Source organism: Pleurodeles waltl, chromosome 8 (genome assembly GCF_031143425.1).
Source record: "Pleurodeles waltl isolate 20211129_DDA chromosome 8, aPleWal1.hap1.20221129, whole genome shotgun sequence".
Taxonomy (NCBI): Eukaryota; Metazoa; Chordata; class Amphibia; order Caudata; family Salamandridae; genus Pleurodeles; species Pleurodeles waltl.
Genome location: NC_090447.1, coordinates 1250110909 through 1250138494, shown reverse-complemented (window position 1 = coordinate 1250138494; position 27586 = coordinate 1250110909). Strand labels below are relative to the sequence as shown.

General features: G+C 43.4%; 1 protein-coding gene across 3 annotated transcripts in view; it reads left to right on the top strand.

Annotated features, from left to right (window-relative positions):
• Positions 1-27586, top strand: part of BRCA2 (BRCA2 DNA repair associated) — a 584634-nt gene that overhangs the window by 342213 nt on the left and 214835 nt on the right. For all 3 annotated transcript variants that reach the window (XM_069205562.1, XM_069205563.1, XM_069205564.1), the window contains 2 exons: positions 18050-18220; positions 25612-25969. In XM_069205562.1, the coding sequence (XP_069061663.1) occupies positions 18050-18220; positions 25612-25969 (529 nt within the window). The remainder of the gene's footprint in view (positions 1-18049; positions 18221-25611; positions 25970-27586) is intronic.

Genomic DNA, 27586 nt, shown 5'->3' with positions numbered 1-27586 from the left:
GTACTAAGCAGACCAGGGTCGTCAATATTTGGTCTGTAGTAACACAGTTCTATAGGAGGTCTGATGAATTAGTAATTTTGCTAGTACCCATTTTCCCATTTCATCTGAAACATGTTTCAGAATCGCTCCTCCTGATATCACCTTTTTCAATAACACCACTCCTTTCGAACAACATAGCTGTTGTGTACATACTAAATGCTTGACCCATTTTTTACTTTTAAAAGGGCTCTACAGAGGCCATGGCCAACCATCATGGCTGAGTGGACGTGATCCGCATGGCTCCGTGGCATTCCCATACTGATGCAGGATGTCTGGCGTCCTCACCTGGCGAATCGGGCCACATTACGATGCCGTAGTGATGGGGAGGGGGCTCCATGGGGGCTGATTTCTAAACCAGGGCAGTGGCACTGACGCTAAGGCACAGCCCATACGACGAGTTATCAGATGCAGCAGGGAGAACACCGTAAACGAGTGCTCTCGCGCCGGGACAACGCGGGAGTGACGCAGCAGCAGGGTAATAGCCGTGAAGTGGGCAACAACCAGGATCCAGTGATTTCCATGTGGAGCTGCCCCGCGGCATCGGATAGACTGCGGCATCCGGCTGCCAGATAAGAGTGGCAGTAACAGTGGGCACTCCATGCAGCAGTAGAACCGGTATTGCAGCCGACTCGCGGGGGTGCCTACAGCTGCTGGCCCTCATGCCTGCCTCCAAGATAACGGGTGCGCCACGCGGCGAGTGAGGGCCTGATTTGAGTTCCTCGTGGTGAGACAATGAACACTGGCAGAGGCGGGCATAGCGATGCCCCCAATATCACCGGAGGACTATAAAATCAGCATGTGAGTGAGGGGCTTTTAATGACAGAGAGGTCAAACAAGCGAGAAGTCAAAGAAGGCGTTAATCTGCGGGCCAGCACATCAAATACAGGAACTATATGGTGTCCATTGTGATAAACAGCTCTATACAAGCCAGTAGTTTATCATTTGAGTGATTGCTATGTATTTCTGTAATGCTGAGCTCCTTTCTGGGGCACTGCTCCAGTGTTTCCCTTACAAGAATGTGCCGCTTTCTGCAAGTGTCTCGTTTTGCGGCGTGATGGTAGGCGCTCTTCTTTTGATCTACCTGGCTGAGTGTTTTCAGTTCACCTGGTTTAAGATACGCATCACCTAGAATGCTGTAGCCGGATCTGACCTCTTCGGCTGAATCTGTTTATCGCTGAGATATTCTTATCTTGTACTGGACCTAGAATCCCAAATGTTTTTATTGAGTTTCATAGTTTGTTGTTTGTTGTGGTACGATGGGCAAATTCACAGAAGGAAGGATGGGCCAGGGGGTAGGGGCGAGAGGTGACACCCAGGTTTGTGTTACAATCCTCACTGGCCTGGTGGATGACATGGACGGGAAGCCACTAGATGGGTGGGTTGTTACTGTAGTGCCATGATGGTAACCACTCTAACATGGAGCGTTAAAAGGCTAAATTTCCTGGCCAAAAGACACAAGCTCTGGAAATACCTTCTTGATTAGAGGGTTGAGGTAGGAACCCTGCAGGAAGCTCACCTCAAGTGTAGCGAAAACCATAGATTGAGGCATAGAGCGTACCTCTCCATGTACAGATTCTCTACTTCTTCCAAACGCAATGGGGTGGTGATTCTCTGACACTCCTTGTTGAAATTTCAACCTCAAGCCTGTAAAACCGATGGAGGGTGGAGTGGGACTGGTGAAGGGGCGCATTGCCGGCTGGATGTGTACCTTTGCATCACACTGCAGCCCCAATACTACAAAGGCCTTGTTCATACATAGACTTTTGTTTATGGGGACATTACGGAGGGAGAGATTGTCCTACTGGGAGATTTTAACCCTAGCTGGGACTCTGGGACCGACAGCACTCACTCCCATAGATTACTCGCAGCGAGTTTTCTGAAAGCACTAAAACAAGAATTTCAGTCCCTGGGGCTAATGGATACCTGGAGAACTGCTCATCCTACAACCAGGGATTTCACTTTCTTTTCACACTCCCATCACACATACTTAAGCCTCGACTATGCTTTCGTTAGTCAGGCTCCAACACACATGATATAGGACGTTACCATTCATCAGATCAGATTTTTGGATTACGCCCCAGTGGCGTTGAAACTGAAGTCGGAGAACTGACAACCTAATATCGCAGTTGTTTTTTTTCCGGGGGCCCTTACTGAGGATTGCCTCTTTGGAAATGAAATTCTCAAAATTCCAATTTCCAAATAAACAATCCCTGTTATAGTGACCTCTTTACCACCTGGGATGCCTTCAAGGCAGTAATATAGGGAAAATGTATAGCCCTATTGTCGATCCGAAACAAACATCAAGCCCGGAGGAGGCTGAACTCCACACAGTAGAAACGACCCATGAAGAGACCCCAACTTTGGCTTTACAATGAAAGGTGACAACTCTGAGGGGGAACTCAATGCAATTTATATTGCTAGAGCATAGTTCACTCTGCTGCATCTTAAAAACAGCATATGACCAGGGTAATAAGGTAGGTTCTCACCTAGCCCAACAATATGGAGTCAAACGGGAGAAAGAATACATTGGTAGTATTAATTGAGAGCTTGGGTCTCCGGCTGCTTCCAAGGACGTTAAGGCATGAGAGTTCCATGAACGCCTCTACTCATCTGACCTGGTGAACGAAGTGGCCCATTTGGAATACTTAAACAGGGTGGAGCTCCCCCATGTGTCAACAGACCATAACAAGCTGTTGGTGGGGGGAGAGGGGGGGAGGGGTTATATAGGCCTAGGCAGCCATTTGATGCTCTGAAACTACACAAAGACCCAATGTGTTCACAGCCCATTTAAAACCTTTAGCTTCTAGCCAGTGTCCCACCTTACATCCCTGTTTATCCACATGGCTGAGTCTTGCATCTTCACCCCTTTGATGAGCAAAGCTACAATACGTTATCCTGCAATCCTGCAAGGATCCCCACTCCTGTGTTTCATATAGGCCCATTGCATTGCTCAACCATGTCGCTAAACTGTACTAGATTGGACGACATGATGCCTGATCCACCTGTATCAGTCCGGTTTTATCAAAGGAAGACAGACGTATGACATTCTCCGGAGGGTGGTCCACCTGGTCGAGAAGGCCTCTAGAAAAAACATACCACCTGTGCTACTGGTGCTGGACGCCCGAAAAGCTTACGACTGGGTGGCTGGTCTTTTTTCTTCCATACTCTGATGATTCGGATTCTGCAAGCAGTTTATAGCCATGGTGCAGGCGAATTACGCTACGCTGCAGTGTTGATTGTTGGTTAATGGTGTGGTATCAGACCTGTTCAGACTGGAGAGGGGGGCGAGACAGGGGTGCCCTCTATCCCCACTCCTATTTACCCTTAATATGGAACCCCCTGGCAGCCTAATTACGCGCCACACATCCTATCCAAGGCCTCACATTTGGGTTGGTAGAGCACAAAATCTCACTATTGGCGGATGATGTGTTGTCTGTCACCTTGCCCCAGTCATCCTGAACAGCTCAACAATTGGAAGTGGCAATCTAAGAGAATGTAGCTGGTTTTGTATCAACCTACACAAATCCTATCCTGAACTTGCCAGTACATGATATGGAGACCCTGGTGGGTTCCGCTCCTGTTTAGTGGACTATGAAAAACATCACATACATAGGCATTAAAATGGCTCCTAAATTGGCATACTTGTATAACGCAAGCTACCCTCTGGTCTTGCAACAATAAAAGACGGACTTTAGGCTGTGGGTGCCCATGTCTTACAGAAACTGTTATATCTCTTTAAAGGGCTTCCCATTGAGATGGAGTGTGACTTTTTATCTGTGCTGCGCTCATCGGTTACCTGTTCTATTTGACAGGTGGGTGGGGGGTGGGCCGTCTACCTGTATTATACAGCAACACAGTTACGAGTGACCTCTGAATGGTCTTTAAAATAATCTGATAAACATTGGCTTCACAGTGATAGAGCAGTGGTCGGTAGATATATCTGGGTTCTCTTGTGGAAGCTAGGAAGGTCCAACCCCTTAATGCATATCTTAGTACTCCAACAAAAATAGGTCTTAGGTGTGGGATGAGATGACCCGGACCCGAGCCTTCGACTGGACTTTGTTTCCTTCCACTTTTACTCCCATTTATCATAAATAGCATTCATGTCTGTGCTTCAGCTAGGCCCCTTTGACCTATGGAGGGAGAAGGGATGGCTCACCATTTCAAATTTGTTCCATGGCTGTGAAATTCTCAACCTTGAAAATTGCCAGCAAGTCTTTGCTCTACGGAGCTTGAAGTGCTATCGTTATACACAGTTGAAGCAGTTGGCCCTTCACCTGGACATATGGATGGCAGCCACTAGGGACCCCACTGCCATCTAGAGATTTGCTGAGCGGGCGGGGTTTTTCCAAGGGGTGCATTTCATTCCTTTACTCCCTATTGATCACCACCATTATTTTGCCACAGCCTCGTCACATCACCTTCTAGGAACTGGCACTCGGGGAACCTATCTCCAAAAGTAGATGGCACAAACTTTTGGAGGGACATTCCCAGATTCAGTCACTCTATCGGTATGCAGTAGGCACGTTACGTATTACTTTTTGTTTGGTACACATACCCCACCAAGCTGAAAGACATCTTTTCTGCTATGTCTGATCTTTGCTGGAGGGTTTGTGGGTTACTCTGGGACTTTGGCCATATATGGTGGTACTGTCTGGCCATTTGATCATTTTGGTCAGAGATTCTGCCCCAAATTAAGGAGATTCTGGGATACCCGCTCCTAGACACCCTTGATTTTGCCCTGTTGGGATTGCCAGATGATTCCCTTAAGCGTCAAACATCCAGCAAATGGACAAAATTATGGTTGTGCCTTTGGGTGGCTAAGATAGCACTGGCTGCCCTTTGGAAGAGGAGTGAGGCGCCCCTCTATGACCCAATGGCATGCTAGACTCTGGCAGGCCATCAGGATGGAGACGATGGCTCATATTTTCTTAGATAATTATAAGAACTTCGAGTACACCTGGGGGCTCTTAGTGGAGTTCCTTTCCATGGGCCTTTGGCTGTGCACATGCCCCACTCGTACGAGGGCACGCCACCTATTTCAGATTTAGTTTGCCATCTATTATTGTATCCCCCTGTGGTGCTCTTTTTCCAGTTCCTTTGCAACCACACGCTCATATTTCACTCTTTCCCCGCTACATCACGTGCTAATGTTTTTAATTCACTCATGCACTTTTGTTTAGGGTTATTTGGGGGGGGGGGGGGTAAATCTGGGCACAGGTTGTTGTTTATTTCGATACATATTTGACAATGCTATTTCAGCTACTTGCAAAGCTCTGTTTAAGATATTGTTGCCCAACATAAACGGTATGCCACACTAGCAACTTTGATGTGTGTTCATGGTGTATTTTGCTGGCATGGCTGCCAATACTTTGTTTTATGCCCTGAAAAAAACATAATAAATGAAGTTTGACAAAAAATGGCTCTACATTTTTCCTTAGGCAGATGGGTTTCTTGCAATATGAATTGCGCTTCAGTCTTGTGAACACTGCAGTATACTCCCTCTATTCTTTGTCCTTAGCCCATTCACGTTCCACAATAGCATATATACTGGCTGTCAATTCTCCCTGTTTATCTTGATACTTCTAATTGTGTCATTTTTAGCACCTTCATCTCTCTCCCACCTTCACTAGTATCTTGAGGTTCCTGTGTCTCTCTATACCTGAGGACGTATTTCTTCTTTTTTCCCAATGCTCCGCACCCTGTGTGAACACCCCACTCTCAGCCTTTAGGAAACCCTCCCCATCTTATGATTGGACATACTCATCTGCCCTTTGCACCATCTCTCCATAAGTTCTACTCTCTTAAACTCTGATCGTGTGCTATATTCTGTATCAACCTATATTTACAAAGCCCTTTATTTCATATGTTCAATGAGTTTGCCCACCTTAATTGGTTCAGACAGATTGTACCTTTTGTTGTTCCACATCACTCAAAGCCTAGCCAGAAATTTTAGTTGCACATTCGCCCCCACATTCGCCCCCAGCTTCTTAAATTCGCCCATGCATTTTCCTAGTTCCCTCTGGATTCCCATGATATATCTGATTTAATACTAAAGGTGATCCAATTTACTCTCAGGTTCTTTTAGACCCATAGCTAAGATGTGTTCTTTAATTCATAGGTTAAATTGTTCACCAATTTTTTTTCTTTTTTTTTTTTCTATTGGGATTATTCTTTAAAGGGTCATTATGTATTTGCTGTACATCTTTCTTTAAGTCTGTGAAATCTTTTAATGGGATAGCTTTAACTAGAATTTCCACTACAAATGACTTCAGGTCGTCCCTGTTAGCCCCCTCCTCAATATTTAAAATCCAAATATTATCCCTTTGCAAATTGTTCACCGATCTTTCCAGCCTCTCCTGGCTTTCACTCTCCCTATCCTTAGTCTCAAGGTGTCTTCAATGTATGACTCCGCCACACCTTTAAGCTCCTTTACCACCTCCTCAGGTATCTGTGTCCTTTCTGATGAAATGTCTAAATTCCTTACCAACAACTTGCATGCCCTTGTATTTCTTTTCGATTGTCTTCTCAAACTGGGAATCTATTTTTTTGTTTTACCTCAGCTGTTAATAACATTATTATCTTTTCAATGCGCCCTTCAGCAGGGCCTACAACTTCTTTCTCTCCTTGTGGCACAATGTCTTTATTCTTTTGTATTGCCTCTTCTAAACTATTTTCCTGGTCTTGGTACTGGTTCATATTCTTAAGGCACTGGAATATTGCTGTCGTATTAGGGGTGCCTGCCTCCCCTGATTCAACTAACATCATGTTTTCCTCTGCTCTTGGAGTCTAGACCTAGTCGAAACTCCCTTGCCCACTAGTATCTCTAACCTCTCTATTCTGCTCTCTTTGCAACTTGATTGTACCCTAAAAAAAGACCCAGAATGAGACAGTTACTTTAAGATTAAAGCTAATATGATTCGATCTAGGCAGTATTTTAAGGAATTTTTCCTAACCAGGATTCAGTACTTTGGTGGGTGTTTTCCTACATCCACCCTTACTGCCTACTCTTACTGCCGTAACAGGACAGTCCGATCTTATCACTTTTCTCTTGTCTAGTTAACAGTCAGCCCCGCCTTGCAACTCTTTTGTCTTTATACTTCTTAAGCTACACGCTTTTGTAGGTTCCCACACTTTAACCAAGGGAAACTTACTACTTGATTTCCTTTTGTTTCACTCTGCCTGGACCTGCCCTCCAAGAGGCTTCTCACTGCCTCTTGTTTCCTTCAGCACTGGCCTAGACATCCGTATCTGCCTCCCCACATCACCGGGCATCTTGATCTCCCCTGTGTGCAGACCACACATGTGCTGCCTCTGCCTTGGCCATGCCTGAGAAGAATGCACGCTACCACCAATTGGTCTTGCTTCAACTCCTGCTCTGCTCCCTCCGGATGATTTAAGGTTATGCGTGGTGGAGTGTATCTTCCTCATTCTCCTCCCTCCAATGCATTCAGATGGTAAATGTTTCCTCTTCTTTACTCCACAGTCACACCACAATCCTCTATTTAATAATCAACGTCCAAACCATCCCATAGCACTCAATTCTACAAAGTTTCATGTTGCTTGGGAGAGCAGTTCTCGACCTGCATGCTAGCTAGCTGCGATGTTCCCCTTCATGACGCAATAAATATATTATTACTGCCTTATCTGGGCTATCACAGCTCTGCTTGGTCATAAAGGAGAAAACTGGTAATGCATGATGCTAGTCATAGGGAATTTAGTGGCAGAAAACAGTGCAACTATATGAAGAAGCAGCTGCAGTAACAAAGAACATGTATATGATGCAGGATGCCTTTGTAGTTTACACTGTAAATGAAGGTTATTTATGGGATTTTGTGTCTCTATGAAAGCCAGCCCAAGGACGTATTAGCATAGACTTTTATGAATCATATGGCCCTTTGTTTGAAAGCTGTGTGAGATTGCTATCTATTTGTGAAAATTGTTCGGTGCAGTGTACTCTGTTGTTGTGCATGTCCATCTTGGGAAGAGGGTTGTGGTGGGGGGGGAGGGGGGGGGGGTGAAGAAATAGTTTGCAGAGGAATTAAAAAAGCAAGTTGAACTTGGTGATCCTCCAGTTGTACCATGAACACTTCCTACTTCACAGCACACACTCAGAACAGGTATATCCATCTGTTTTTTCTGACACTGCGCTGTCTGCAGTGAATACCAAGTAACACAGAGCATGGATCAGCCTCTTCGGTTTTTCTGAGCTGTACTGTCTACAGTTCGTACTATACCGCATAGGTCTTCTGAGTTATGGTATATGCTAAAAGCAGCACACTTTCAGCACAACCGGCGCCCAAACTCCTCCTGGCCTGAGCATGGGCACTGAAGTGGTTCATGATACAGCCCTGATCCTTCTGTATGTGGAGATGGGGCTCCAATAGGCATTCTTTTAAGACTAGCTTTTCTTTGTTCTTTATCTTTATTTGAATATCATTAAGTAAACCTAAGGCCAGGAGAGTTGGATGCAGTGTTTTACGGGAAGACATTGATTCTGGAGCCATCCATATGCCCAGTGATGTTTCTCGCCACAACCCTCATACCTGAGCTTTGAGAAAGCAAAACTTTGTAATACTCTCAGTGAATGAAGATGACAGCGTGCAGGTGCCTTTTGCCTTTGACTGAGACTTTGCTCAGAATCCAGCTGTGAACCTGCTGAATGCTACACAGCAACATGCAGTGAATGGTGAGCTTAAGCAATATGAGCCAGACTTTAAACCAGGTGTTCAGTAGGTTCTGTGGGTCCAGGGCCCTTGCTGATGGTCCTTAGGCATATCAAGTGACATCATAGCCTGAGTAAGTAATATCTGGAGCAAACATCGATGAAATGATTTTAGATCTACGGACTGCACCTGTTCTGTTTGACAACAAATGGCGCCAGAGCAATAAAAGTACATCAAAATCAGGTGTTTTCCAGTTTCTACTGAACATCAAAATCTCCCTTTGGTGATGTTTTATTGGTTATAATTGATTTAACGGAAGACTAGGAACCCTAGTTACTAGACAAGAAAGGAGAATTATGGTAAACAATTGACAGAGGTTTTTATTCATCTCTTAGTAGCCACTAGTAGCCACTGTTGAGACCTGATCCCTATTATCACATGTCCCCAAGCATTTACTGCGCAACAGAAGACTTGCTGCAGCATTTTTCAGTCTCCAAAGAGGAATCAGTAACACTGTTCAAAATCCAGATATGAGTGCCTAGGCCCAGCAGCAGGTTTTTGAATGAAAAAGGCTGTGCAAAACTGGGATGTTCGCTGCCAAATTCATAAGTGCCATTTCATATGGGGCTACTTTGACTAGCAAAACAGCAAATGTCACTTGAATCTACATTCTCTTACTGCATTTGGATCTACAGTCCCTTAAAGATGGTTTAGTGTTTTCGTTGCTGACCTGCGAACCCAAAAACCTGTGTTCTAATCCCAACATTTCCACTAGACCATAGAATGATTCTGTGCAATTAACCTTACCTCCTTTTGCATATTGTAATTTTGTTTAATGTTAATAGTACATTGCAAAGCATAGCACATTTTAAATGTGTGACGTAATAGTATTTTTCTAACATGACATCACCGCCATGCTATTTTGTTTCAGCACCTTAATATTTGAGATGCTCTTGCTACAAATAAAAGGTTTCCTGTTAAATCCTCTTCTACTCCTTGAACCACTGTTTGTGCCATATATTTAAAATAAATGAAAATATAAAGTAAAAAAAGACCTAACACTATTTTACTGTCTTCTTCCTCAAAGAAAAAGTGACAAGCACATCACAAATGAGACCAAGAAATTATCTTAGTTTTAGCCAAGTAGAATCCCTGCTGGTAGTAAGATTTCAGATTTATTTTTGCAGTAGTTTGTCCTCATGTAAACCCTTGGTTGCTTCCCACTGCTGACATTAGATGCTACTAAGCTTCTCATCCGTGCACAACCAAACCAAATTGTATTAGAGGTGCAGAACCCATTTTGAGTGGGGTATATCAAGGGTGTTCCAAAGTCTCAACATAGTAGTGCTTTGTAATCTGATTATTTTACAAGGGAAAGGAAATAACCAATGCATTAACGCAATTCTAGGCCTGCAACATCTCAGTCCTCTTGCCACTAGAGCTGATCAGTGTACCCTACGAGCCAGTTGCAGACCCTTGTCCAGTAGTGAGTTTAGATACGTTTTGGTACATTTTGAGGACATCAACACTGACATGTCCATCTGAGAGTCCATCCATTAGCTTGGCATATTTGCAGTGGAAGATGACACATGACATATTAAACAGGACTTGCCTGATCACAACCTTAACAAATGTTACCAAGTCCCTGTCTTTTCTTGTTGCGTTTCTATTTCCCACAAGAATATGGGTTGATGTCCACCCCTCTTGGCAAGTCTCGGGAAAGTATTTGTCCAGTGGTGATTGTACTATTTTATTTAGTCTTCTCAGGCTATGTATGCAACTAACGAGGTATTTCCTGCCTGACTATTGATTTAAGCCCTGTCGTCCTGGATGCCGCTCAAGGAATTACTTTCCTACCCTTAGAGAGATCTTAAGCGAGAATAGCCATTGTAAATACACAATGTCTCCTTTCTCTCTTTTTTGCTAGAAAGCAGTATAGCTGTCCTATGGGAATCTTCAACTTGAAGAGATTTGCATGTACATCGTGTTGCAGTGTTGCACGCCATACTTTGCTATGCCTGGTGTGACTCTCTTATTATTTACTTTTCAATCAGTCTCTTGATTTCCGTGGCAAAAACGATTTATCTGCTCTCTAGCCTCTTGCGGTCATGAACTCACCCCCGAATTTTTAACTGAGGGTCTAGTTATTGTTTCTTCTACAGGATAATCCAATCCCCACCAACACTTTTTAGTTTTAGTGGAGGCTCACTGCAAACAGGTCACCATGCCCTATTGCCACCAAAGTTGCTCCACCGAACAGTAACCTTCATAGCCTCAGTTATTTTCTGAGCCCTAATGTTGTTGAATCCAGGTCACAAAATCAAAACTACCCTAATTGATTTGGTCAGTGTGACTAGCGTGAATTGCCAATTGGTGATGTTGATTTCATACACCTTAGTCTGGGTGATATTTTCCTCATGGTTCCTCACTTTGAAGAGAGACCAATTAATCACTGTCCGGTTCTCCTAGATGGAGCATTCGGAAAGCAGGAGTGATCAAAAGGGATTTTTATGCCCATATTCAGTTACTCTCACCTCTAAATCAGCCCTTACATTTCCAGTTTTAGCAAAAAGGCATCAATATTCAGTTTATTGCTCCTTAGAGAGAGCCTGCAACTGGATTACAGAAAGCCATTAAAAAAGATATATTCCAGGTGTGCTGTTGTCACAAGAGGACTTTTGCCAAACTTAAAAGTATTAAACTGGAAGTTTGCAGAAGACGAGGACCTCACCATCTACTGAAAGCAAAGCTGAAAGGATGACAATTGAGTTAGTGCCATTCACCTCATTTGTATATCCAACTCCTCATGATCTACTGTGGCCTGTCTTGGATCATTTGAATATCTGAGTGTAAGCCTCTTGATCACTGGCCCTTTTAGATGGTGAGCCTTGTCCCTTACTTGGTTCGCTGCTATTAGATTTTCCACGCATCACATAGATTTGGAGAGAATGGCACCTAAATGATCATTTGTGTTTCTAAAGTAATTTCACTCTGCTGATGCTCATCTACTCGTGTGTCACATTTTTCATACGTCAGAATGGATGTTTTATTACTTACGAAGTACCTTGTGCGCGTGTATTAATATATATTTACATGTATATAGTTGTGCAGCGTTAGGTGGCAAATCAAAACTATCAGCAATAGCTAGGGCTATGGTTGAGAATGAGGGAGGGAATCGTTATCTCAGTGGGGTTGAAGAGGTATGAGATGTTCGATGGCATCTGTCGCTGTAGATACACATGGTATGCATGAGCTCGCCATCTGGTGTTGGGTCGGAGTGTTACAAGTTGTTTTTCTTCGAAGAAGTGTTTTCGAGTCACGGGACCGAGTGACTCCTCCTTCTGTGCTCATTGCGCATGGGCGTCGACTCCATCTTCGATTGTTTTCTTTCCGCCATCGGGTTCGGACGTGTTCCTGTCGCTCCGAGTTTCGGAACGGAAAGATAGCTGAAAACGGAAGATTTTCGACGGTATCGTTGCGATCCGGTTCGAGATAGACACATACGACGACGCGTTGAACATCGAAGCGCTTCGGTGCCCTTCGGGGTAGATTTCGGCACCCCGTCGGGGCCTAGTCGGCCCGACCGCGTGGAGAACAACGCCGATGGAACGGACCCCGTTTCGATTCTGCCCCGAATGCCACAACAAATATCCTTATACGGACCTACACTCGGTCTGTAACCTGTGCCTGTCACCCGAGCACAGCGAAGAATCCTGTGAGGCCTGTCGGGCGTTCCGGTCCCGAAAAACTCTGCGCGACCGTCGAGCGAGAAGACTGCAGATGGCGTCCACGCCAAAGGAGCGTCAACAGTTCGAGACAGAAGAGGAACAGGAGGAATCCTTTTCCATCCAGGATTCAGACTCCGACGAGCTAGACTCTACAAAAACTGTGAGTAAGACGTCGAGATCAGAACTTAAAAAAGGAAAGAAGGCCCAGGGGACGCCACTGCCAACCGGCCATGGCTCCACCCAAATTCTCGGTGACCAACAATCGGCACCGAAAAAGGCCCATTCAGTGTCGAGATCGTCCGACTTCGGTCGAGACACCGGCACGCAGCCTCCTCGGGACCGAGAGAGTGCTAAACAGAAGCATCGACACCGAGAGTTCGGTGTCGACACGGATCGACGCCGAGACAGTGGCGCCGAAGACCATAGAGGCCAAGAATTTTCGGCACAGAAAAAGAGGAAGGTTACCTCGGAGCCGAAAAAACAATCAACAGGGTTTTCGGAGCCGAAAAAAGCGACATCAGACCCTGTTTCTGGCTCCTATACTGAAGAGCATTCTATGTCTTCTCAAATGAAGAAACATAGATTTGAACAAGAACTGCAATCCACTGACGTGGATCATACGCAAAAGCGTATCTTTATTCAGCAGGGGACTGGGAAGATCAGTACCCTTCCACCTGTCAAACGAAAGAGAACGCTTCAGTTTACTTCTCAGCAACAAACAGCACAAAAGGTAACACCTCCTCCCTCACCTCCACCTGTAACTCCGGCTTCGCCAACTTACACCCCGTCACATTCGCCAGCTCACACCGCCATGAGCCACGATGACCAAGATCAGGATGCGTGGGACTTGTACGACGCACCAGTGTCTGATAACAGCCCAGACACATACCCAAATAGGCCATCACCACCGGAAGACAGCACAGCCTACTCACAAGTGGTGGCTAGAGCAGCACTATTCCATAATGTGGAACTCCACTCGGAACAAGTAGAGGATGATTTTTTATTTAACACCCTCTCTTCAACCCACAGCTCCTACCAAAGCCTGCCGATGCTCCCAGGCATGCTACGCCATGCAAAGGACATTTTCAAGGAGCCAGTTAAAAGTAGGGCAGTGACGCCTAGGGTGGACAAAAAGTATAAGGCGCCTCCTACGGACCCTGTATTCATCACCTCTCAGCTGCCACCAGATTCTGTGGTGGTAGGGGCTGCCAGAAAACGGGCAAATTCACACACTTCTGGGGATGCACCTCCCCCAGATAAAGAAAGCAGGAAGTTCGATGCAGCCGGGAAGAGGGTTGCTGTCCAAGCAGCAAACCAGTGGCGCATCGCAAATTCACAAGCGCTGCTAGCGCGATACGACAGAGCCCACTGGGATGAGATGCAGCATCTCATTGAACATCTCCCAAAAGATCTGCAAAAAAGAGCAAAACAGGTTGTTGAGGAGGGTCAAAACATTTCCAACAATCAAATACGCTCCTCCATGGATGCAGCAGACACAGCCGCAAGGACCATTAATACGTCGGTTACCATCCGTAGGCACGCATGGCTCAGAACGTCTGGATTCAAGCCAGAAATTCAGCAGGCAGTGCTTAACATGCCAGTCAACGAAAAACTTCTGTTCGGTCCTGAGGTCGACACAGCCATAGAAAAGCTCAAGAAGGACACTGACACTGCCAAGGCCATGGGCGCACTCTACTCCCCGCAGAGCAGAGGATCTTATAACACCTTCTGCAAAACACCTTTTAGAGGAGGGTTTCGGGGTCAGGCCACACAAGCTAGCACCTCACAGTCCGCACCGCCCACCTACCAGGGACAGTACAGGGGAGGTTTTCGGGGCCAGTATAGAGGGGGGCAATTCCCTAGGAATAGAGGAAGATTTCAAAGCCCCAAAACCACTACCAACAAGCAGTGACTCACACGTCACTCACCCCTCCCACACAACACCAGTGGGGGGGAGGATACGTCAATATTACGAAGCATGGGACAAAATAACTACAGACACATGGGTCCTAGCAATTATCCAACATGGTTATTGCATAGAATTCCTGCAATTCCCCCCAGACATACCACCAAAATCACAAAATTTATCAAAATACCATTCACAGCTTCTAGAGATAGAAGTTCAAGCACTACTGCAAAAAAATGCAATAGAATTAGTACCAAGCACACAAATAAACACAGGAGTTTATTCACTGTACTTCTTGATACCAAAAAAGGATGAAACACTGAGACCAATTCTAGACCTCAGAGTAGTAAACACATTCATCAAATCAGACCACTTTCACATGGTCACACTACAAGAAGTGTTACCATTGCTCAAAAAACACAACTACATGACAGCCCTAGACCTCAAAGACGCATATTTCCATATACCAATACACCAATCACACAGGAAATATCTAAGGTTTGTATTCAAAGGAATACATTACCAATTCAAAGTATTGCCTTTTGGTTTAACAACCGCTCCAAGAGTATTCACAAAATGCCTAGCAGTAGTCGCTGCACACATCAGAAGGCAGCAAATACATGTGTTCCCGTATCTAGACGACTGGCTAATCAAAACCAGTTCGCTCACACAATGCACAAACCACACAAATCAAGTCATACAAACCCTCTACAAACTAGGGTTCACCGTCAACTTTGCAAAATCAAACATTCTGCCAAGCAAAGTACAGCAATATCTAGGAGCCATAATAGACACGACAAAAGGAGTAGCAACGCCAACCCCACAAAGGATCCACAATTTCAACAGAGTCATTCAACACATGTCTCCAAACCAAACAATACAAGCAAGAACAATACTACAGCTCCTAGGCATGATGTCCTCATGCATAGCCATTGTCCCAAACGCAAGACTGCACATGAGGCCCTTACAACAGTGCCTAGCCTCACAGTGGTCTCAAGCACAGGGTCACCTTCTAGATCTGGTGTTGCTAGACCGCCAAACTTACCTCTCGCTTCTATGGTGGAACAGTATAAATTTAAACATAGGGCAGCCTTTCCAAGACCCAGTGCCACAGTACGTAATAACAACAGATGCTTCCATGACAGGGTGGGGAGCACATCTCAATCAACACAACATAAGAGGACAATGGAACATACATCAAACAAAACTGCATATAAATCATCTAGAATTATTAGCAGTTTTTCAAGCACTAAAAGCTTTCCAACCAATCATAACCCACAAATACATCCTTGTCAAAACAGACAACATGACAACGATGTATTATCTAAACAAACAAGGAGGAACACATTCAACGCAGTTAAGCTTGTTAGCTCAAAAAATATGGAAGTGGGCAATCCACCATCAAATTGGTCTAATAGCACAGTTTATTCCGGGGATCCAGAATCAGCTGGCAGACAATCTCTCTCGAGATCACCAGCAAGTCCACGAATGGGAAATACACCCACAGATTCTGAACACCTACTTCACACTCTGGGGAACACCACAAATAGACTTATTTGCAACAAAAGAGAACGCAAAATGCCAAAACTTCGCGTCCAGATACCCACACAAGCAATCCCAAGGCAATGCCCTATGGATGAACTGGTCAGGAATATTTGCTTACGCTTTTCCTCCTCTCCCTCTCCTTCCTTACCTAGTAAACAAATTGAGTCAAAACAAACTCAAACTCATTTTAATAGCACCAACGTGGGCAAGACAACCCTGATACACAACACTGCTAGATCTGTCTGTAGTACCACACATCAAACTGCCCAACAAACCAGATCTGTTAACGCAACACAACCAACAGATCAGACACCCGGACCCAGCATCGCTGAATCTAGCAATCTGGCTCCTGAAATCCTAGAATTCGGACACTTACAACTTAGCCAAGAGTGTATGGAAGTCATAAAGCAGGCCAGAAGGCCATCCACTAGACACTGCTACGCAAGTAAGTGGAAAAGATTTGTTTGGTACTGCCATCATAATCAGATACAACCACTAGATGCAACTCCAAAACATATAGTAAATTACTTGCTCCATTTACAAAAAGCAAAGCTAGCCTTCTCTTCTATTAAAATACACCTTGCAGCAATATCTGCATACCTGCAAACTACCTATTCAACTTCCTTGTATAGGATACCAGTTATCAAAGCATTCATAGAAGGGCTTAAAAGAATTATACCACCAAGAACACCACCTGTTCCTTCATGGAACCTAAACGTGGTTCTAACAAGACTCATGGGCCCACCTTTCGAACCCATGCACTCTTGCGGAATACAATTCCTAACCTGGAAAGTTGCCTTTCTCATCGCCATTACATCTCTAAGAAGAGTAAGTGAAATTCAAGCGTTCACAACACAAGAGCCTTTTATACAAATACATAAAAATAAGGTCGTCCTACGACCTAATCCAAAATTTTTACCAAAAGTTATTTCACCATTCCATCTAAATCAAACGGTAGAACTACCAGTTTTTTTTCCCACAGCCAGATTCTGTGGTTGAAAGAGCACTACATACATTAGATGTCAAAAGAGCATTAATGTACTACATTGACAGAACAAAGAACATCAGAAAAACTAAACAGCTATTTATTGCATTCCAAAAACCTCATGCAGGTAACCCAATATCAAAACAAGGTATAGCCAGATGGATAGTTAAATGCATCCAAATCTGCTACCTTAAAGCAAAAAGACAACTGCCCATTACTCCCAGGGCACATTCAACAAGGAAAAAAGGTGCTTCAATGGCCTTTTTAGGAAACATCCCAATGCAGGAAATATGTAAGGCAGCCACTTGGTCTACGCCTCACACATTCACCAAACACTACTGTATAGATGTGCTATCCGCACAACAAGCTACAGTAGGTCAAGCTGTATTAAGAACTCTATTTCAGACAACTTCTACTCCTACAGGCTAAACCACCGCTTATGGGGAACTAACTGCTTACTAGTCTATGCATACCATGTGTATCTACAGCGACAGATGCCATCGAACTGAAAATGTCACTTACCCAGTGTACATCTGTTCGTGGCATCAGTCGCTGAGATTCACATGGACCCACCCACCTCCCCGGAAGCCTGTAGCAGTTCAGAAGTTACCTTCAATTTTGTACATTTGTATATATATTACTTAATCCTTTAATAGGTACATACTTACATTTTTCATTGCGTGGGCACTATTACTATAGTACAACTCCTACCTCACCCTCTGCGGGGAAAACAATCGAAGATGGAGTCGACGCCCATGCGCAATGAGCACAGAAGGAGGAGTCACTCGGTCCCGTGACTCGAAAACACTTCTTCGAAGAAAAACAACTTGTAACACTCCGACCCAACACCAGATGGCGAGCTCATGCATACCATGTGAATCTCAGCGACTGATGCCACGAACAGATGTACACTGGGTAAGTGACATTTTCATTACTATGCGCCTTATAAATTTAAGTGTTTTATGTGATAATTAGTAGTACTGGTGGTAATATGTGGCTCATCTACTTGCATATTTAGATGCAAGGTATTTCCTCCTGGATCTGATTAATACATTTGCTGGCTTTTCAGCATAGTTTCAGGATTATCCAGTAAGTATCTGGCCTTTTGATTGGGACTAAATGAGACTGATTCTCTACACTGGAGTAACAATAATGCTATGATATCTGTTTTCTCCTGCAGAGCACTGTGTGACACACCGGGAGTGGATCCAAAACTGATTAGTGAAGCCTGGGCTTATAACCATTACAGATGGATTGTATGGAAACTGGCATCCATGGAAGTATCTTTTCCAGAGAAATTTGCTAGTTGTTGCTTAACACCTGAAAGGGTGCTACTACAATTGAAATACAGGTAATGGCAAATATCCGTGTTCATTCAGTGAGAAACCATTGTAAAATATAAGTAACAATGCGTAAGAAACAATGTTCATTCGTTCTTTCAGTTTGTCACATAACAATTCATAACTGTAGTTCAAACTTTCTAGCCTCACAGTTGAAGGTTACACCATTGAGCCTACCTGGAGCACTGAAATGTTTACTAATTATTTGCCAGCAGTGATGGCCACCTCCAAATAACTGGGGGCGGTATGGTTTATTTTGATTGTTTGCATTTGGATAAGTGTTCCTGGAAGACCATAATGTTTTCAAGCATGGCGCCAGCTTTTAATCTAGCATCATAGAATCACTCGCATATCTAATACTTCACCTTGTTTCAAGAATACAACAGCTGTAGAGGAAACACAAAAATTATTGTCATGTCATTTATTTATAAACTGGGTGCTTTTCAGCTTTTAGGCTGTTTGGAAGCTCGCATTGCCTTTAACAGCCAAACACAATCAAGGATGCCTTATAGGCGATACAACCCCCTCTACCCTAACTCAGGCTGTTGCACAGTAGTCTCCTTAGTGTATCCACTTCCGAACCTCGTCTTACACCGAAGGCCTCAAGGGTCTGCGAGAAAAAATGGCCATTTAATGCGATTGAAATCTTTCTCTATGTCCAGAGAAACAATAAAGTCTTCCTGTTCGTTCCCCTGACATTGTCTGTGACATTTATCACCACTTTGCTGTTGTCTGCACACCTCTCGGGGACAGGGAAGAAACCAGGCTGATTACTCAGTTGACAGAGTCCCTGCCTGATTTACTGTTATTAGGGCCTATACCACCAAGGCGGGTGTAGGTGAATGTGCTGTATGAGAGTGTCAATAGAGGGTCTGGTCTCCGAGAAAAGGTCTTGTGAGAGACTGGCACATACATGTCCAGCCCGGGTATTCGCCCAGTTTAGGCTCCCGTGTCTGTGCATGGCCGCTCGCTCGTGGTGGATTGGCTTCGGGTACTCTCTTCTGTGTGTTCGCTCCCCACTTGAAGCACAGCCCAGCACCTCATGGGGTTTTGTGCAAAGTAGAAGGTGCGGAAGTCTCCTAGTGGAAAGGTGTCGGTATGGTTGTCAGTTCTCTCTGTAAACGGTGTAGTGTGAAAATTATATTTCTACAGTTGATTGTTATTGACGAAACCCAATACAAAATGGAGAAAAAAAAGAGTGGTGCTGCCGGGAAATGATTGGGAGAACGTGGATTAAAAGCCAGGTATACTGGGGCTCCAAACTTAAAAACTAGCAAGACCATTTCAGTTTCAGTAGTAAACTAAAGGCTTGCCTGCTTCATCAGCCGTTCTCTGAATTTACTTCCTGATCAACAGGCTAACAGATTCGGACTGTGGTCTCAACCCCCGAGGAGACAAACGAGCTGTCCCAGTTTTTCAAATGCTGAGAGGAAACAGAGGATCTGGAATGTCTCCACCTGGGCGCTGTGAACCTGTTTGCATCTTTGCTGAGACGTACTGTCAGCTTACAGTGGGCTTGGAGCCCACCCATTGCTTATAAATAGTTGGCTTTATTGTCAGACTATGGGGCAGTTTGGCAGTGCCCGAAGGGCTGGTCTGAAATCTGCCTGGGTCGGGTTTTTGACTTTGTATGGGCCTCTTTTATATGGTCTGATGGGCCGGTTTTTACTGTTGGTTTCCTGATATTACCATAAACATTACCCCCAGCAAGCACAAGTGCATGCAGCCTTTCAAACCTTGCAAAACACACATATTTTGGGTCTCTACAATTTCAAAACGGCCCAGTTTCAAATGTGGGCCGCTTTTTTAGCTCTCTGGTTTGGTAATGGGCCCACTTTTATTTTTGTTCCCGACCCTATTTTCTGTTCCATTCCGACCCTCCTGTTTTCCCATTCTAATCCGACACCAGGAAGGGGAGAATCCAAGCGCACTACTGTTTTGTGTTTTTTAACCCAGAGACTCCTCCATATTTCCCCTGTTCAGCAAGAAAGAGCGCACTGATTAGATGGTCTCTTTTAAGTAGACCAATGCATCAACAGCCTGCGTTGACACCATGTATGTCACAGTCTCGATATGAATTCCCCAGGGCTGCATTACCCGGGCTCTATTACCTCCCTCAGCTTACAGGCCAATGGCCCCACTGCAAGTACACACTATATAGGGATAACAAACAACCATGTTGGTCTCCTCTTCTCAATATCCTGGACTCTGAAAAGAGCCACCCCTCACCAACACCCTCTCCCCCGCCCCCCAGGCCTTGGTTTCAGTATACAAAAGTGTGAACAAACTTGTAAAGGTGGGCCTAAACACATTTGCTCCATAACAGGCCATGTGTAGTCCCATCCCCCAGTTTCAAGGGCAGTCTCTGTAGCTAGGATCGCCAGAGCATAATCTCCACTGGAGTTCTCTATTGAGCGCATGGTATGTCAGTCACCTAATGTGCATCGCACACCTATCCGGAATAATCACAGCTTATTCTTCATTAATAAGGGTACATAAGACCCGCAGGTTTTTATTTGCTAAAGCTTTGCTTAGTGATATTTAAAAAATAATAACAAATTATAGGAACATTTTATTGCACTTTTACATGTTAACAACAAAACAATTGCCTTGCTAGGCATAGATGCCACCCCACATTGCTTCACAGTTGTCACATGGTCCCGGGGTAAATTCTGTGCCCCATCCCCCCAGTGCTATAAAATTGTTCCCTGAGGGTCATCCATTCGACTAGCCACTTCTTACTAAGCAATTTTATATCTACATTCAGCATTGACCGAAATCAGTAGGCTGATACTAGGGAATGATCTTTAATCTCTTTAGGAATCCCAGTAACAGTTGCTTCTGTCTGTGAGGGGTGGGAGAGTCTATCACAAACTCGTACCTCCTCAAACAGTCCCAGCCGTTCATCGAGGAGCAATGATGGTATTCTCTCGTAAAGTCAGCAGGGATGCCATTCCATGTGTTTTGTGCTTCTGTGTCCCATCTAAAGCCCCTTGAACTCCTGAAAAGAGAATGAGAATCCAGACCAGTGCGTTGTTCACACATCATTTGCAGGAGCCTTACCTCACTTAAGTAGTCTGTGATCTTTACATGTTATTGGGTTGAGCATGGCCCGCCAATTCTCCATACATTTGATATTTATTTGGTCACTAGCTACTATATTCAATCCTTCCACCAGTCACAAGCTCAGAATGTGTGTGTAGTTTTCACATTTTAACAGCAACGTGAACATCTGCAAGGGTTATCATCCTCCCTAACTATCTTTATCTGCTTTTTTTTCTTCCAAGTATGAGGTGCATGTAAAAGTGCAATTAAATGTTTGTATAGAATAAAACAAACAAAATCATTTAGCAAAGCTTTAGCAAATAAAAACCTGCGGGTCTTGGGTACCCTTATTAATGAAGATTAAACTGTGATTATTCCGGACATAGTTGAGGTCTCCTGCCCAAATGAACCTTGTACCAAGATATGGAGAGGCTGCCTGCATTACAGATCTAAAGAATAATTTATCATTGTATGTAGTATGCGTATTTACCAGGCAGGTTTCACTGTGACCCAGGAGTCATAAAACAGTAATGCATCTGTCCTGTGGGTCTTCTATCACATCCTGCTCCTTAAAGGGAACTCCAACAGCAATCCATATTAGTACACCCCTGGAATAAGTTGAATATTTGGCCACAAATGCTTTCCCCCTCCACTTTTTCCTCAACTTTCTCACTTCAGAAATTAGTAAATGCATTTCTTGGAGCATAGCAACTTGAATGTTGTGATGCCTAAGGTAAGTATACACCCTGTAGCTCTTAGGGAACACATTGGGCCCCATACCTTACACCTGACCAAAAGACTCTGTATTTCGGCCTTTGACTAATAAGTAATTGCATCCTAAAGTCCATGTTGGGTCTCTTACCTTGCCCTCAACAGCTTGTGCGTCTACCCTACTGTTCCAGAGTAACTATCTCTTGAAGTGTGCCCTCCTCTACAGAGTATCCAATGACTTAACTACCGGTAACTATCCAGTGATCATGCCAAGTCGCTGGTTGTATGAGGACCCCAAACTGGATGGAGCCCACCAGCTTTCATTAAGGGTTGGAGACCAATTCTCCCCTCCATCATTGTTATCAATCTATTCTGTCCCCTATACAATACACGAAGTGCTTCAAAAGTGCCATGTTTGCCAATAATTTATAATAACGTTCATACATTGTCCATGATTAACAATTTCCTTAGCTAATGAAGTATCATTGCCCACTTTCTTATCCACATCACAGCCTGTTTGTTCAGGTGAGCAGAGGGCATCCTCGAACACCACCATGTTCTATCTTGGTCAGTCTTCAAAGTGGGGAGTCAGAAGTCTGCCTGTCCTCCAAAATGCAGCGTTTTATAAGCAAATCTACAACAGAACTCCATGGAAGTAGCTCAGTCAGCACAGAGTGAGCAAGTGTAGCAAGGAACTGACAAATCAAAATACAGAGCAACAGTCAACATTTTGGTGCAATGTCTGAATGAGAAATTCAATTATGCATCACGGCTGTGTTAAAATCCAAGATGTAGGTTAGGCCTTGGTTGGGCCTAATTATCCAAGTGCAAGAAAATACAGTTAAGTCAAGTGCAGAGTTTTTGTTTTAGTGTGGAAATGGTCATAATGTTCAGCACATTTTATTAAGTCAAAATCAGCGTCGTCATGTACTCCTACTAGAAAACAGGTCTCTGTGAGAGCTATTCTACCAGATTTCCAGAGTCTCCTTATTGAATTTAACCATTCATTGGCATTGTCTCCTTCCAGTTTAATACAGAAGTGTCTGCACCTTTCTACATAACATCCGTGTTTTTGAGACTTTACTTCCACAAGCTAGACCCATGGTAGTCCTGGTGCCAGGTGTTTTGGAGCCAGTGATCCATTCCTTCCTGACCCCAGCCTCAATCGAGCCCAAGAATAGGCAACAGAAGAAGTACTGACCTAATTCAGATTCAATGTTCTTAAAAGGCACTGCTCCTCCTGATTCTCATAGGGTGCTATAACATTGTTGGGCTACTCAAGAAAAGGAAAGCAAACTGGTGGATGTGGTGCGAAGAAACATAAGCTACGGCTTTAAGGATTGGTAGTGTAGAGTCTTATTTGGCTATTACAATAGAGGACTATGGGATTCACTCCAATCCTTCTCTGTTCAACGTCTCAGGGTAGACAGGAGAATTACAGAAATTCCAAATGAAGGAATGAGTGCTTGTCATCAAACCATCAGCTCTACAAAATATTAGGCTGATCTGGCCACTCCAGACATCTGCCATGGCCTTATCATGGCACATTCATTAAAACTAACACGTTTGACCCCCTCAAAACCAACAAAAAATTCTACATTTGCTCTTTTTCCGGCTCCTCCCTCTTTGGTCTGCAGACAGACTAGGAACTACAGTAACTATGATGACATAAGCAGAGCTCACGAACATACAACCGTTTACTGATTCAGAGAGAATACCTGTGATAAACAGCTAGGATTACAGGTAAATAACGTTTCCTTGTGAAAGAAACACAAATATATATATTATTCAATGGTGATCTTGTTTGCACATTATCATTATGTAGCTAGTGCCTCATCCAGGAAATTAACACTAAGTGAGGCCAGGGTTCTTATGTGGAATTGAGACGATTTGATGGCCATGAATAAATATACAGCGTGTAACCTGTTTCCTCAGAACACTACTAACCTGAGACCTTCTTCATTCTGACCTCACTGACACATTTGTAGCTTATCATGGCATGTCATTTGATTCCTGAGCAAGCATGAGCTTAGTTTGCTATAGACAAGTAACTTTTTAATGTTTATTTGTCCAAGGTTGTCAGAAAACAAAATAAGCAACGTAATCATTTTGAGGTTCTTTAGAACTGTGGCTTTCAACCTGTGGTCTGGGGAGGAACCTGGGGGTCAGCGAAGCCTACTCAGTGGGTCTGTGACTGCTTAGAAAATGAAATAAAATTAACAGATGAATAAAGTGTACATAAACAAAGAAGCAAAGTGTATATTTTAATACTTTCCATAGATGTGAAAGAATTTGAAATTGGAGGCTAAAAATTAGGTTAGTGTCCTCCGATTGATTTTTGTGAGCAGTGCAAGTGTATCAGTCAAAATGTAGTGTGAATGATGAGTGGCCTGAATTGCATTTAGGAAGGCTCCAACCTTACCATTCTAACCAACATTTTGTTTTTTATATTTGTGAATTAAATACAATATTTCATAATTTGTGTATTTGTTCAATACATGTTTGATTCTGTACTTTTTGTGTATCGTTTGCAGTTCAAATGATCGAAAATGCTTAGATGTGGGTCCCCAGCTTTCAGTGATGGATCAGTGGGGGTCCCCGGATTCCAATAATGATTCAGTGGGTGTACCCGGGGTTCCAATAATTAATAAGTGGGACTCCAGAGAAGTCAAAAAGTTAAGAACCACTGCTCTACGGAATAACGTACACCAAACATCACAGTGTATCTCCGTGCTGTAGAGAGTGTTCAACGACCACAGACCTAAAATACTACGTTGGAGAGAGGGGAAACATCTAATCACAAATCAGATTAAAAAGGCCACAGATGCATCAAAGCTGTCTATAGGAAATATCTGGGGAAATGGAGACTGAGTTGTAGAATGTGGGATCTATTCAGAACATACCTGCATGCCTTCAGTATACTCCATATTAGACTCTCTTCCCTAGATTTCTTTGAAAGTCCCTGTCTGCACCAACTAGGTAGAAAAAAGACAACTTTCCCATAGTGTAGACCGAACCAATACTCCCACATCCATCAGTGATCTCCTCACCATGTGTAGATCCTCCTTTGCAAAGTATCTGGACTCCGATCAGGGACATGTAGTAGTAGCCGCCTCTGTTTATTTCAGAACTTTCAGGTTCTCAGCGTATCTTAATATGAGAAGCCACTTTTAAAATCTTGAATTCTATTTTGGCCTATAAGTTAAGACCTGGCATATCAGTGGATCTTCTGTTATGTAATCTATTCTCTCATTCTTCTAATTTAACTTTTCAAGTGTGAATGAATAAAGCTTGCCAGACAGCAATGTTTTTCAGTGATTTTGAGGTGCAGCCTTTCCTTTCTCTTCGGACTTAGTTGACAGCAAATAATTAGAGGTGAGAACTCTGGGTATATGAATTTTACTATGATTTGGTTCCACTTCAGCAGAAGTTTTGATCATTTCATATGTGGGTATGCTTGTATGCAGCATTGTAAACTTTTGAAGCTAAGAGTCTTGTAAAGACTGGGTAGTTGTAGATTGATTTCAGAGCTTATCAAGGCTCTACCCTTACATAGCAGAAGTGAATACCTGATCTGGAGTAGCTCTTAGTTTGTATGTGTGTGGGCATCCTTGTTATAAATTACATTATTTTTGTTGGTTTGCAGGTATGATGTGGAAGTTGATAAAAGCCAAAGATCTGCAATCAAAAAGATAATGGAGAGGGATGACGCTGCAGCAAAGACTCTTATCCTCTGTTTCTCCCAGGTCATTAATATGGGGACTAGCCTGTTGTCTCCAAATGGCAGTAAACCTAATGCGGTGGATGCAAATAAAAGCTTGACAGTCATTGAAGTTACAGATGGTTGGTATGGGATAAAGGCACTTTTAGATCCACCTCTTTCTGCACTTGTTAACAGAAAAAGGCTTGCTGTTGGATCAAAGATCATAGTGCATGGTGCAGAACTTATTGGCTCTGATGAAGCTTGTACCCCACTAGAAGCTCCTGAATCTCTGATGTTAAAGGTAACTATTTTTTTTCTTTTACTGTAAATTACTTTGTGTTTGTGGCATGTTTAACTGTAGATACACATGCTATGCATGCTCCTGCCGTCTTTACATTGTTTTTATTTTTCATCTTTTGCTTAGTGAAACTCAGCCTATGGTCAGAAGGAAGTTTTATGAGTTGCAAATTCATTTATGATTGGCCTTATTGACTCCTTAAAACCATCATCCCAATTAAAAGAAATGTTGTCAATTCAAGTACTCTTTCAGTAATATGTTTTGTAGGTGGAGGTAGTGGTTATCTATCCCTTAAAACTGAAAAGTCTAGCCACAATCTAGACACTGGTATTGGTGTTCCACAACATACGTTTTACCTTGTATGCCTTCATCCAAACTGTTTTTTTCCTTGTACAAGTGGACTATCACAACCCATATCCAGGGGAACCTAAGTATTTTTACTTTGTGGAAGTTGTAGTCACGTTAGGAAATTTGAGGCCCATAAATGTGTGCACAATGTCCTGCCACTGCTCCAGAACACACCATCAGTTTCTCTAGCCCTGTGTCTTTATTCAAGTGGATCTGATATTTTTGCATTGTGCATGTTAGTCGTTAATGCACTTAGCAAAGTGTTTGTACTTTTCCTTGTACTTGTACCTGATTAGGAATCATGCACAGTTACAGAAAAATTCGAAATGGTATTGGGGATGTTGGATGTCCTCGATGGTGATTTTGGATTACCGGTCGCCCTTTGGGGGGAAGAGATGCCTTTAGGGCAGGTGCAGTTATGGTGGGAATTATCAATGCAAATGGTGTTCAAGATAGTAAAACCTGTTTGATTGAGGAGGAATCACCTTTACCCGTTGAATAGGGCTTTCTTCTCCCCTGAGAGACTTTCCAAGATGAGGGAAGGAGAGGAAGTGACTTATGAAAAATGCGGCTTGTCAAGGGCTTCCGACATCCATATGTTTTTAGAGTGCCCAGGGGTGTTCTGTTTCTGGCGAAAACTATGTAAAACTCTTTTGAGTATTATCCAGCAACATATTTGTCCTACTCTTTCTTTAGTTATCTTTACTGTACTGGAGGAGGGCGAAATAACTAGTAGAGAAATTAGAACAATACTTCCTTATGCAATACTTTTGGCTAGGAGGAAAATCTGTAGGACATGGATGTCTGCCTTTTCCCCTTCTTATATAGACTGGTTCAATGCCTTGATTGTAACATCAAAATTGGATGTGGGAGCAGGCAAATCAAATAAGGGAAGAAAAAAAAAATTAAAATATGGTCACGCTTGTGGGAATGGGAGGGCACTATAGTATAATTTACAATTTAGGTGTGTTAATTACTTTTTGTCCTATGATTACGAACTAGATTACTCTCGCACTATTGACAATGATCATTGTCAAAGTCTTAATGAGAGTGTTCTGGTCTCCCAGGCATCAGTTATCTCTATATAGGATAAACACTACTTGGGCGAGATGGAGTTGATTGAAGGTCAGAGGTGTATGAGGAAAAAAAAAAAAAAAAAGTGTACTTTTCTATTTTTGTCATTGGTGTTCTTTCCATCTGGCAGGTTTCTTTGCTCTTTGTTCTCCTGTCAATTGTGCAGATCAGAGACTTAAAAAATGTGGATTCTTTCTG